This window comes from Zea mays, chromosome 1, assembly GCF_902167145.1.
Source record: "Zea mays cultivar B73 chromosome 1, Zm-B73-REFERENCE-NAM-5.0, whole genome shotgun sequence".
NCBI classification, from domain to species: Eukaryota; Viridiplantae; Streptophyta; class Magnoliopsida; order Poales; family Poaceae; genus Zea; species Zea mays.
In genome coordinates, this window is record NC_050096.1 from 298,892,357 (window position 1) to 298,905,540 (window position 13,184).

General features: G+C 41.5%; 1 protein-coding gene across 2 annotated transcripts; it reads left to right on the forward strand.

The window, feature by feature from the left end:
* The first annotated feature begins 4,195 nt into the window (after window positions 1-4,195).
* On the forward strand, window positions 4,196-11,702 carry LOC103644241 (BRCA1 C Terminus domain containing protein expressed). 2 transcript variants are annotated; one of them, XM_008667438.3, is made up of 10 exons: window positions 4,196-4,502; window positions 4,657-4,755; window positions 4,950-5,081; window positions 5,242-6,192; window positions 6,324-7,302; window positions 7,408-7,655; window positions 7,814-7,920; window positions 8,371-8,521; window positions 9,242-9,394; window positions 10,858-11,702. In XM_008667438.3, the coding sequence occupies exons 1-10, from the start codon at window positions 4,464-4,466 to the stop codon at window positions 10,996-10,998; spliced, it is 3,000 nt and encodes a 999-aa protein (XP_008665660.1). In that variant the 5' UTR covers window positions 4,196-4,463; the 3' UTR covers window positions 10,999-11,702. The 2 variants fall into 2 exon arrangements, 1 of the variants encoding a protein (XP_008665660.1); XR_002266593.2 differs by having other exon boundaries at window positions 4,206-4,502; window positions 7,814-7,925; window positions 10,858-11,686.
* The last annotated feature ends 1,482 nt before the right edge of the window (window positions 11,703-13,184 follow it).

The window sequence follows — 13,184 nt, forward strand, 5'->3', positions numbered from 1 at the left end:
TGGCTGTATGGAATACCTTGTTTCGTACTCTCTCCGATCTTTTTTATTTGACGTTTGCCAGTGTAAAATTGAACTATCATGCGTCAAATAAAAGAAAATGGATGTAGTAGCTTCTAAGCCCTGTGGCTCGTAATTTTTTGTCTCTTCGGTTTAGAACCATTTGCTAGTTTGGGAAATTTTTGCTTATCCTAGCCCGATGGTTTGCTCTCTAGTCCCTCCCTCCCTCCGTCTCTCTAGACTAGCATGAGCCTAGCATGTGTTGTCTGAGGCCTTGCTACTAGCCTAGTATGTAAATTTGCAGGGCACATGTAGGTGGTCGTAGCCTGCTCTTGCTTGCAAGTGTGTTATCCTGTGCTTGCGAAGCTTGCACTGTGCCGGATAGATATACATACATATAACTATGACTCAGCGAGGCTAAAGGGCAAACCAGCGGAGGCTAGAGGGCAAACCGGCAAAGACGACGTGGCAGCAGATGCAGGCTTATGGCTCTTCAGCACAGTCCAACTAGACTCAGACACGAGCTCTTCTAAAAAAAATTTTGAGCCTGCGCCCCGGGCCGTGGCCCAGGCGCCCATAGGTCTTGGTCCACCCCTGCTTTAGGTGTTGTCATTTCTATTGCCACCAAGACCGCTTTTAGCAGTTCACTCTATATTTCTCCCTCTATATCCCGCCCATGCACCACATCAGTAACCTATCTCCCCCTATATTTCTACTCTCCACAACGATTCCCTCTAAATTATCTATCTATACCCCACTTCAGACATAAAATACCAATTTCCATACCTATTCATCATATATTACCTTTTCTAACAAAAAAATGCTACGGATGGAACACAAGTACAGAGTGCTGACTATCGTAGCCTCAACTGTGGCGAGTTACTGTTGCACGCGCTAGTACTGTTGATGGCGTAGAGTGAATCGATAAACTCAAGGTCTGTTTGATTTCCTAACTAAGGCGCTAAAATCAGTCTAACCTCAGGTTAGACGAAAAAGTTAGGCACGTTGTGTGCTTTAGACAGCAAACCAAACAGCCCAAAAGCGCAAGCACTTTTGCCGCCCACACATGATGGCGTGAGGGGGGGGGGTGTGAAGTGATTTTGGAGCAGTTACAGTGTGACACATGCACGTTCTGTGTTCCTTCTGGTATGGACGGTGGACTTACGTTTGTCTGATATTTATGTGTGTGTTCATGACTTGTTGTAGAGGTGAGCGTCTTGACTCGTTTGACCATTTTTGTTGCAGGTTTCTGCCGAGAGAGAAAGAGAGTAGAGGTCGAACGTACGTTCTCCTGTCTCTAGCTCTAGCTGGTCGCGGCGGCAATGTACTTCGTAGTGTAGCTTCAGTATCACATAATGCCATGCTTAGAGCATCTCCAACGGGGCATTATGTTCAGCGCATCTCCAGCGACAATTTTAAATGTAGTTGTACTTTGAAATATATAATTCTAACACGAAAAATATGCTTCAACATATATCGTATTTCACAGACAATCATCAAATAATGATATAACTCAACCTATCATATTCTAAATATAGGGCCTCATATGCCGAAGGTCTATCCTCATTTTGTACACTATTTTTGACATTTTATTTTCTAAAAAACATGTTCTATTTCTTAATAACTTGATATAGGACTCAATTGTTAACGCTGAAAATGTTTTGTGGCATAAACATTTTAAGTCAGGTCATATTTAGTTTTTAGGGCTAAAATATACGACTTTTTGTTGGAGATGCTCCAAGGCCAAATCCAATGTACGAGTAGGTACCAGTCACTGGTGTGACGACTGACGACCCAGAGGGCTGGTACTGACTAAGAGGGTGAAACATAAATAGACTTTAAGCCATCTCTATATCGGTATTAGTGTTTATGACCATCACAACATTATGAACTATCTAGTTTGCTAAATGAATGATTGCATGTTCATGAGAATGAATTTAAAAGATTTAATATGAATCATAACTTAAATCAGATATATAAGATATAATTTGGAAAAAGATGAACTAGTAGTTAGAGTAATTGGGTAAGTTATAAATGGCCCTAGAAACATTTTTGGCCACCTAAGAGACGTTGGGAAGACTAGATATTAAAATTGGTGAATTGATGCTAAGTTTGAGCTAGAATGAGGAAATAAGTTGGACCGATAAAAAAACATATTGAACTATGACTTTGCCAGCTGGATTGACTATATATATTTTGTCTAAGTCACATAAGTGCTCAAGAAGGCAACCAAATAGAGACAGAGAAAGAAAAGGACAAAAGGGACTTACAGACTATGCTCAGCGATACAAACACCAGGCTAATCCGATGACGCACCGCACTAGTTATGTAGATAGTACTTTTCTGGGATACTGTGACTTGGTGCATCGGCCCCATTCGATTTACAATGATGAAGCACCAGACCACTTACGCATGAAGAGTTGTTTCATAGAGGGAGAGGTTATCGGCGCATCGGTTTGGTTTGGTGTGCACCAAACCTGTTAGTACTCAACAATTGGCTTTTATGTTTCAACAGCTAGATGACATAGTGGTACACGTGGCAAAGTTCAATGGCGCACCAGACCGGTTTGGTGTCCACTAACATCTGACAACTCGATCAAAACGGTCACTAGAGCAACAACATGACGCAAGGTGCAGTGTGCACCGAACCTATACTGTAGGAGGTCAGGTGCACCCGAGTTTAGACCATGTTTTTGGGATTTGACCCTAACGACTATTTGGTAGTTAGGGGCTATAAATGCATCTCCAAACAGTCCATTAAATACACAAGAGCCGAGCAATAACTCCAAAACACTCGGACAACACTACCAAGTGACTAAAGCCTCCCAAGTGACACCGAAATGTGACTCAAGCAAATAGATTACCTTGTGTGCGTTGATTTGAGACAGTACCTTGAGAAAAAGAGAGGGCTATATCAAAGAGTGTGTTGGTCTTGTATTTTTTGAGCTTGGAGTTGTTACTCCCATCGAGACTACAGAGACTAGCAAAAGCCTAGAACCTTGTGGAGCGTCTTGCAGAGACTTTGGACTCTCCATTGAGTTGAGAAAGAGAGAGTGTTCAAATTTGACATTTGGAATCACTTAAGAGGATTGAAAAAGTCTAGTCCTTTAGGACACCTCAACAGAGACGTGTTTCGTTTGGAGCCCAAACTTCGGTAAACAGATCGACGTGTCTTTTGTGTTTGATTGTTAGTTGCGATCTCTTCTCTTCTCTACTCCATATGTTCTCCTAAGGTGGTCTTCACTCTATTCACTCGTGTTGCTCCAAAGTTTATTCAACACATTGATAAGCAACATACTGCAGTGATTCATCACCCTACTTTGCATGCCTGATGGTATTTATGTTTTACTCATGCAACTATTAACGAATGACCATGATATACATGCGTTGAAATCAACATCTGTGTGCTAAAAATAGACATTATTCATATTGCTAGTCATATCGACAAGTTGAGTTATTGTCCTTTTTAAATACTTCGGCTTATATTAAATTTGATGTTATGTGTAATACCAGTTGGACGAGAAACTTTATACGTATGCTTCGCAACAGCTGTGTATACATTCTACATCGTTGAGGAGTCTTTATCTTCTTTCCTACGTGTTATTTTTTTTGTTTTTTTAGGAAAAAACGTGATAAAAACACTTTGTGTACGTACTAATACAAGTTCCCCCCCCAACCGGTATTACTTGAAATATCTTTATACACATCCAACATCACACTACAAACTCCGTACCGCTAGGCTTAAAATTTTTGAACTACCATAATACAGACTTTATATTGCTAGGTTCAAAACTTCAAGTGCAGAACTTATAAACTTTGAACTACTATATTACAAACTTTATATTGTTAGACTTAAAATGTTATATTATCATGCTATAAATTTTACACTGCTAGGTTTAAAACTTTAAACTAGCACATTCTAAACTTTGTACTGTAAAGTTCAAAACTCTGCAACTAAATTCAGAAACTTTATACTATCTTATTTTAAATTGGGACTTTGTACTATTACATTTAAAACTCTATATTCCTAGACACAAAACTTTGTAATCACGTAAATTGTTTCGAAATATATCCAATATAAAATTATTTTTATGGATCTTGTTATAACCAATATAGCAATGTAAACAGAATTAAAAGTCGTTACTTTATCAGAAATATATCAGATAAAGTTTAGTCTGTAACTTTGTACACCATGCGTATCTGCGGCGAAACATCATCAAAGCGCCCGCGCTCCCCTCCCTCCCGCGCAGCGCACGCGCTAGTACTTGGGCCCGCGCCCATCTTGGATTTCTGGCGCGAAATATAGATACATCAGGTGGCGGGGAGCCGGGGAGACAGACCTGTGGATACCAATTCAGAAAAAACGGAGGAAACGAGAAGGCCCTCCTGCCTGCCCCTTGCTTCCTCCCGAGTCCCGTACTCCCGTGGCGGCGGCGGCGGCTGCTCGACCCGCCCGCCCGGCCGCCATGTCGATCTGCGGGTACCACTCCCCACGCTTCTCCGAGGTAAACGCCCCTCCCTCCCTCGCTCCCTCACTCCCTGCTTCCCTTCACTCTCGTTCGGCCGAACGGTTGAGTGCTTGTAGTTTTCCCTCTCGAGCAAGATGGGAACCGGGGAAGGCTTCCGTTTCTAATACATTTTCCGTACTGAGTTCTTCAGGATATTACTTGGCTCCCGCAATGGCTTCAGCCGTATAGCACGCCGGTGGTTGGCGAGCACCGGAACAACAGTACCGCCGTTTCATCGCTTTCTTGCCAGGTGCTCTTCTTATTTTTTTTTTCTCTTGCACTTGTAGGCTCGGAATCTCTTGACTCCGAGTTATTATTTTGATTACTAAATATCCTAATCAAAGCCGTAGGTGTTTCATTTGATCGGAAATAACATACCGAAATCCAGACTGAATACCACTGCCATTTATGATCTGATATCTTGGTCTCTTCATCGAGTTGCAGAATTGTGCGTTTGTCGGGCACCCTTCGCAGGAGCATCAGGATTGTCAGAACGCCACTGATGGTTATAGCGGCTTCATCTTGCACTTGTCAGGAGATGAGGACACGGTGGTTAGTTCACCGGTCAGCAGCAATGTAAGAATAAGATGCCTTTGTCCTTTACTTTGGTCAAATTCAGCCTTGGTACTGCTGCTTTAATGTTACACGTAGCCTTCAATCCCCATCCCGCATATAGCAGGTCCCGTGTTGTAGCCGAATTATGCTGACTAATGTCTTAGTTGTTTCCCCTGTACAGGTGCTACCTTTCTCTTTGCGTGTGTCTTCAGAAAGTGCCGCACAACCTTCCCTAGCTGAAGGCAGTGGCAATCCTCAGATACCAAACTCTGGTACGTGCAATGGTCTATCCGAGAGCCTCTGTGCAGATGGTGAAGAACAAGAGGTCAATGCTGTCTCCCAGAATCAGTTTGAGGCTAACGATCCTCAGGTTGATATGCCGACAAAAGTGGCTCGCAAGGAGATCAGTATACAACCTGATACAATCAGACATAGAAGACATGGTTTCAATGGTGGAAAGGTTGATGTTCGAAAGCTTCGTAATGTTGATGTAAATGATGCGATTGAACTATCGATTGCTGCATCTGAGGCCATGGTTATTGCAGAGATGATACTTGATGATTCTCAGCCTGATAAATCGGCTGCAGCTGCTATAGAAGCTGCTCTACACGTGAAAGAAGCCCGGAAGCAATTCTACTTTGAGGAGCCACAACATGCTTGTGGATCCTCAGAAGGTGGTCTTGATGAGATTGATTGGCTTGCAGAATTGGATGAGTCTGAAATGGTTGACGCATACCAAGATGTTGCTCTGTCCCTCATCCACATTGCTTGCTCATCTCAAGATCATAACACAGGTGATTTGAAGCAACAAAATTCCCATCCTACTTGTCCCCCATGTGATGCAGACACACACATCTTATGGGATTCTTCTTCTGAGAGGCAAAATAAAAAATGGAACAGCCAAAATGCTGATAGTGATGACCATGTATCTGATTCTTTTCCAAACAATCAGTCAGCAGGTGTGCCACCAAATGAACCAACTCCATGCTCTGCCTCTGTAAAGCAAGCAGCTCTATGTAAAACAATTTCATGTTCAAGAAATAAGAAAACTGTCCTCCAGGCGTCAACTCAAAACAATGCTGCTTTTCATGGAACCTTGGGAGCTCTTGCAACATACCAAAATGTTCATAAGGTAACTTTGTGACCAATCATTTCTTTTTTTGGTGTCATGTGGTATGAATGCAAAATATCATAATAAACTGTCAACTCTTGTACCTTTCCCATCTGCATTTGTATTCTCATTACTACAATATTTCTTTTCAGAAAGTTGCAGGAGTTGCTGCACAGACGAATGTTGGTATGAAGAAGCGTGTAAAAGGTTTGTTTGAGGAAGAAAATAGCTACATTTCTGATTCAATTAGCACAGATAGGCGCTGTCCTACTTCTAGAGCATCATCCATGGAAATTGTCGCCTCTTCAAGGGCATCTTTGTATTGCAAAGCTGAAGGTTTACTTGAAGAAAATCATCATCCTGGAACTGAAGAGTTGTGTTGCCAAGTAGTATGTTCTAGCTTGTCACAAGTGGATCCTTTATGTTCCATTGTTCCATGTAGCATATCTTGCGATGAAGGTCCCAGTAGCCAGGCTCCTGTGTGCAAACAGAGTGAAGGCCATGAAGGTCCCAGTAACCAGGCTCCTTCGTGCAAAAAGAACGAAGGCAATGAAGGTCCCACTTGCCTGACACCTGAACGCGAACATAGTAAAAAAAAGGAGGAAGAATTTATGCATACCAAAGAATTTCCTATGATGCAATACCTGGATGAGGAGGCTGGTCCATCTTGTGTGCCTTTAGTTAAGCCAGCAGATTCTAATGTTCCATTCCGGCGAAGGAAATACAGTTCACTAAGGCCATTTAGCACAATAGCAACTAAGTCAAACATATTTGGAAGTACATCAAATTCTAATGCTGATGTTCCAGTTTGTCAGCTTGAGAGATTCACACCCATTGTTCTAAATAAGAATGTACAGCGTGTGCAAGCTGCCAAGGAATTCATAGAAAATAGTGCTGGGGCTGAAAATTTGGAAGATTTCTCTGCAGTTCGGAAGCAGACATATTATCCTCAGGATGGCAGTGAGGATCAAATCAGGGAGCTACAGGTCCCACGGGAAGTCTTTCCGCCAACAGAGAATTTGGTTGTTAAACAGCACCTTAAAAGAAAAAGGGTCCAATTTTCAGAAGCAAAGCGTAGTAGCAGAAGAACCAAGAACAATAGAAGGATCCTGACTAAATCAAGATTCAGTCGTAAGTTTTTCTTTGTTAGTGCTCAGTATTTTGAAGGATATACTCTGATATATCCGCAAAAAATATTAGTTTCTTCTGGTAATCCTCACTTGTGAATTCTTGCAGGATCAGATAGCAGAACAGGAGAGATGCTTGAGACCAGAGAGTACACTGATAACAAAGAAGACACATTTCAAGGAGTAGAGTTTCTGTTGACTGGATTTCCTAAACAGAAGGAAAAAGAAATTGAGTCCCTAATACGAAAATCTGGTGGCTATGTACTTTCTAAAGTGTCACCCTTTCCACTTGATAAAAGAAAGAACATGGCTGAGTTTCCAAGCTGGAATCCTCCCATAGTACTTTCGCCTAAAAAGGTTTGCTATTTTATTTCCTTTCTGTCTTTTGGTCAATCTATTTGTTATCTTCTGTTTTTCGTAATTACATGCTGTAGGAATCATGAGTCTCAATTGAAATTTGTCAATTTATGTTTGTACTGTATTGTATTAATGATTCAAGATTTTTGTTGTATCAGGTGTCAACAGCTAAGTTCTTATATGGCTGTGCTATAGATGCCTGGATATTGAATCCCATTTGGCTCTTCGATTCTCTTCAAGCCGGCATCATGCTGCCACCTGGAAAGTAAGGCAAGCTCCTAGCATCACTGTGTGTGTGTTTGGTTCGAGGACAAGAGTTGATGGGATATGGGCATATGACCATCCATGGATTTAGGGATATGAATGAATATCCATGTCGCCTGTCTAGTTGGATGGATGGGACGAGCTAATTTTCTGCTTGGTTAGATGGATGAAATAGATGGGATGAGAATACTTGGCTAATTGTATTTATATTATTAAAAATGATAATTAACTATATACTAACACTAATTTTGTTATGACAAGCTTTTAGGCCAGTATACTGAAAGCTGATCATTTTCTTCTAAAACATGGCAATGACACTAGGCTATTGTGTTGATCTTATTTTGAGAATTTGATACATTGGCAGGATTTTTTTTACTATGCTGCCCATGTTTATAAAGTAAGAATGTCCATCCTTGATGCTCATCATTATTTTGTTATATCCTTTTGCTAGGTATTTAATTCGACAAAGGAATGCCCAGAAGCATAATTCATCATTCGACCGCCCACTTCACCCAAAATGTAATACATTGATATTTGATGGAGTAGGATTCTTGATCCACGGCAAAATCAGCTTCTGTTCAAAATTTTCCAACATTGTCAAGGTATGTTGCATTCATAATAAAAACTGAAAAATGAAAAGTACTCCCTCCATTCCAAATTAAAATTCGTTTTACATTTTTACTAGATTCATGCAATAATTAATGTATGTGTTGTATATATATGTCTAGGTTCATAATCATCCATATGAATATGGACATAAAAATTTAGAGCTAAAGCGACTACTATTTTGGAATGGAGGGAGTATATGTTTATTTCTTGAACATGTATGAGAGCTGTGTGCTATTATATTTATTAAAGAAGATAAAGGCAAACGAATTACTGCCTACACCCACACCTGCACACGTGAAAATGCCCTTCAAATAGGCACCTATTATAGTCTTTCTAAAGCCACCATGCAACGAATTGCTGCTATGTTAACAGCGAATTGAAACCCTACTAGAGCTGCATGGGCACCCTTTGCTACATCTTGTTGTGGTGTACTGGTATGAACTGCTGTAGATCAATTAGTGATTATGGAAGGCCTGGCAGTCCAACAATATCCCCATAGGTTATTGTGTGAGATGTTGTACACCATCTTATTAGACTTGTTATATTTCACTCCTTTTTTTGGGAATTTTACTTGGATTAGTGCAACCTAATTTCTGTTCCAGTGAACGTTTGGCTGGTATAGCTCGAAGCCTGTTTCCTTATGTACCATTTCTTTTCCACGGCATGGAGGTCCAGCTTGTTTCCTTGTCTAATATCATTTTTTTTTCTCACAGCATGGAGGGGGCCAAGTTTTTATATCTCTTCAGGGATTAGTTCAAAGCTTGAAGGATGGAAGTACATCGCGTGGAATCATTCTTATTGCAAACGCGGCTAGTGCGTCTCGTCATCTAACCCATTGTGGTTTGGAGCATGACATAAATACAGCGGTTAGTTGATTAACACAGTATATCTGTTAGAATTGAACATAGAACAACTGTCGCTTGAATGCCTAAACTTGACTTTTCCGTGACTTATATCACAGACATCTTAATCTGTTAGTCATTCGCATTGTTCTTGGCATTTTATGAAGAAAAATTCAGTAGTCATAATCTGGAAGGCGTTGATATACTACTGTGGGAAAAAAAGAAAGAGTAAAATACATATCTGGTCCTTAAACTTGTTTTCCTGTATCATCTAGGTTCACAAATTTTTAAAGTATGTTAGTTCGGTTCTTAATCACTGTTCGGGTCTCAGTTAAGTCTAAACGAACCATGGTTTCACCGTAGAGCCTAAGACTGATATCTCCCTAAAACTGCCTTTGGCAAAGAGAGGATGCAACTTCGCGAAAGCCTGCTGGAACTCAATTGGCATTACTCCGCCCAGAATTTCTAATCCTGAAGAGGCATCAGCGAACCTCAAACACCAGCTCAACGTTCCCTTCTCTATGGAGATCATTATTCTCATGACATGGAGCATCTGGAAAAGCCGAAACGAGTGGCTGTTTTCAAACAAAGATCCCTCGGTGCTCCGCTGTACACAGGAATTTAGTAGAGAAATGCGATTGATCATTCACAGAGCGCGGGGGAAATTTGACACCTCTATCCCGAATTGGCTAAGCCTGTGGCAAACATAGTATTAGTGCTTTATTTTTCTCTTTCTTTTATTGATCGTAAAAGTTCCAAGTTCTAACCTTTTCTTTTCGCTTTCTAATAAAATGCGCAGTAGGGTTCCCCCTCCTGATCCTTCAAAAAAAAGACTGATATCTCCCTCTCACCCTCATTCTCTCTCTTGCACGTGGGCCCTAGATGCCAGGAGCGTTTCTTGTACCCACCACATGCACGAACGCTCGGCGTGCTGCTCGTGGCCACCGTCGTCGTGCTGCTCATCTCCCTTCTTCACTGAGCCGATGCCATGGTTGACCCCACGGTTGCAGCAGCAGCTTCACGTTCGTCTACATATTCAGTAATTGCTATGCGTATACCTTTGCATATTTGTCATAACAGGATCGATTGATGGCCAGCGTCAAACACGAACAGAGCGTGACTCAACACTGCGGCTGCCGCCGCGAGCAGGCAAGCGCTCGCGCAGGCTCTGCTGTCGCCGCTCCACGGGAAAGAGAGAGAAGAGAGATACTTACGCTGACATATGGGGTCCATATGTCAGTCTTAGGCTCTACCGTGAAACCGTAGTCACCCGAACAACGATTAAGGACCAGATTGACACACTTTAAAATTTTGTGGACCGGAGTGACACAAGGAGACAAGTTTAAGGACCGAAAATGTATTTTACTCAAAAAAAGAAACAAAGGCTCTACACACTACAAAGCAGATGAACATTAATTTTACCTTAATGTTTTTAATACACAATTTATCCTTTTTGATGAATTAAATCCTCATTTTTTTCCTTGCAGACAGCAAGCTGGATCATCGCTAGTTTATTTTCTGGTAAATTGATTCCATTGAAGAAAGATCGCTGTGCTTCATTTCGCCGAATCAAGATGCCATTGTTCCAACAAAAGCAACATGTATTTTACATGAGTCAAGAGATATGATCTCTGCTGCATCACATAGCTACAATACCATGGGAATCTCAAATACTTCTCACTGAAACATGACTGCTATGCATTCACTCTGATGAACCTCTTTTAAAAGAAGAGTTTGTCACAGCATTTTTTTGTCACTCAGAAATCCCTCTGTTCAGCACCAAGGTCGTATTCTTTTGTCACTTCACAATTGAAGGGGAAGCTAGGAAATAGAGCATTCTTCAATCATGGATTTACGGCGCCCTATCAGGCTACAGCTGAGAAAGGGTTAGTTACTGCTCGAGGTGAGCAAAGTATTCATCTTCCAGCTACATCATTCTGGAAACTTGGTTTCTCAACAACATGACAAGTGATCCAACAACATGACAAGTGGATCACGGAAGGTTTGAAGGGGATTGAGGGGGAAATGAACTAATTTCCTCCTCAATTCCCTCTAATTTTCCGTGATCGCTGGTCACCAAATCAGCTCTAATCATGGCATCATAACACAATTTTGCAGTCCAGAATCAACTGTAAGCAGTTCCTTATATGTTGTAGATTGTAGCATGTAAATCGTAAATAGAAATACCAGATGTAATCCCCCTCCTCACCCAGTTTGTAATCACTAACCTGCGATGCGCTGACTATTAAGCCCTTGTTCGGTTTCATGGAAATCGAATGGGATTAAGGCCTGGTTCGGTTTGGCCTGGAACGGCCTGGAAGATTGCTTGCTCCATCTGAAATTATTCCACCTGGATTAAAACTGGAAGCAACCCAGAATGCTGTTCGCGTAGACCCAATCCTGAATGAAACCAGACCATTCTATGCATTTTCATCCCCTCAACTCGGATTGGAGCCATACATGAAGGAATGTAAAGTGTTTGATCTATTGATAGGAGATGGGGTATAATATATAGATTCACAGGACCATAACCCTAATGGGTCGGTAGTCCAACAGTGGTGCCAGATCACTCATACTCAATTTAACATTCCCTCACAGTCGCAACAGAGTCACCACAGACGATGAGACTGAAGTAGAAGTCGAAGGTAGGAACCAATTGGTTGAAATCCCTTCATAGTCACAGCGTCGCGTTGTGAGGGTGCGCATGTTGCGGCTGGAGTAGAGATCGGAGGCAATAGCCCCTGGATGTCGAGTTAGCCAAAGTTGAGGTGGTCGTGGTCGAGAGAAACACAACAGTAGCCTGTTCTTCGGAAGGGGTCGACGTTCGAGCGTCAACGATCGGCGAGGGTGACACAACCAAAGAGCACCAGCAGGTCGACCTTGCTTCTTCGGTCGTCCGGACGTTGAGTCCCGCTAGGGAGGCAGCCGACAGCACACGCATCTACGCCGGTCATGGTGGCCGCGTCCGCGACAGAACGGAAGGGGTAACGAGGGATCCGGGCGTCAAGGCCACGACAACGACGGATCCAACCAGAAAGACGCGATCCAGTCAAAGGGATGACAGATCGAGCCATGAAGGTATATAGAAACAATAACAATGCACAAACATCTAACTATATGCAATCACAATACAACATAAAGTCTACCTATGTGATACATAGAAACCATAACAATACAAGAACATCTAACTAGTATTATTTAACACGACTCCGCCACAAGGAAATCCTTCTATAGCCATACTAAGAGCAACTCCAAGAGTCTCTATATTTTTAATCTATATAAATAGGGATTTTTTAAAAAAACCCTACAACAACTTATCTAAATGGCTATTTAAATATAGCTATCTTCTATTCCGAGTTTCTCGCTAGCTAAATATAGAAAACATGAATGACTCTATAGAGTGCAAACAACACATAGAAAGATTGTTGGAGATTGAAAAAATATAGAAATTGATTTTATGCAAATGACTCTCCAAATAATTATTTAGAGATTGAAATTTAGATAAACTCTTGGAAATGCTCTAAGTAGGCACTAGCATTAAGAAACTCCTATCTAAAGCTATATCAAATAGGCCCATTGGTAGTTGATAATGTAAGCCCTTCTTACTACCCTCACTAGGGGCGAAAACGAGCCAAGCCGGCTAGCTATAGCTTGGTCATGTAACGAGGCTTAGTTCGCTCCACTAACGAGCCGAAAAAGTCGGCTCATGAGCCAGCTCGCCGAGCTAACAAGCTTCACCATAAGTGTGAACTTGTCTTCCAAATTATAATATAAAATCTTAAAAATAATTTAAATAACATATTTAAAATTAGTA

What these genes read in the sequence shown, in the direction of transcription:
- LOC103644241 (XM_008667438.3), top strand. Translation starts at nt 4,464, where the DNA reads ATGTCGATCTGCGGGTACCACTCCCCACGCTTCTCCGAG. An exon ending in ACTCCCCACGCTTCTCCGAG is followed by an intron (nt 4,503 to 4,656) that starts GTAAACGCCCCT and finishes TGAGTTCTTCAG; the next exon opens with GATATTACTTGGCTCCCGCA. An exon ending in TAGTACTTTCGCCTAAAAAG is followed by an intron (nt 7,656 to 7,813) that starts GTTTGCTATTTT and finishes TTGTTGTATCAG; the next exon opens with GTGTCAACAGCTAAGTTCTT.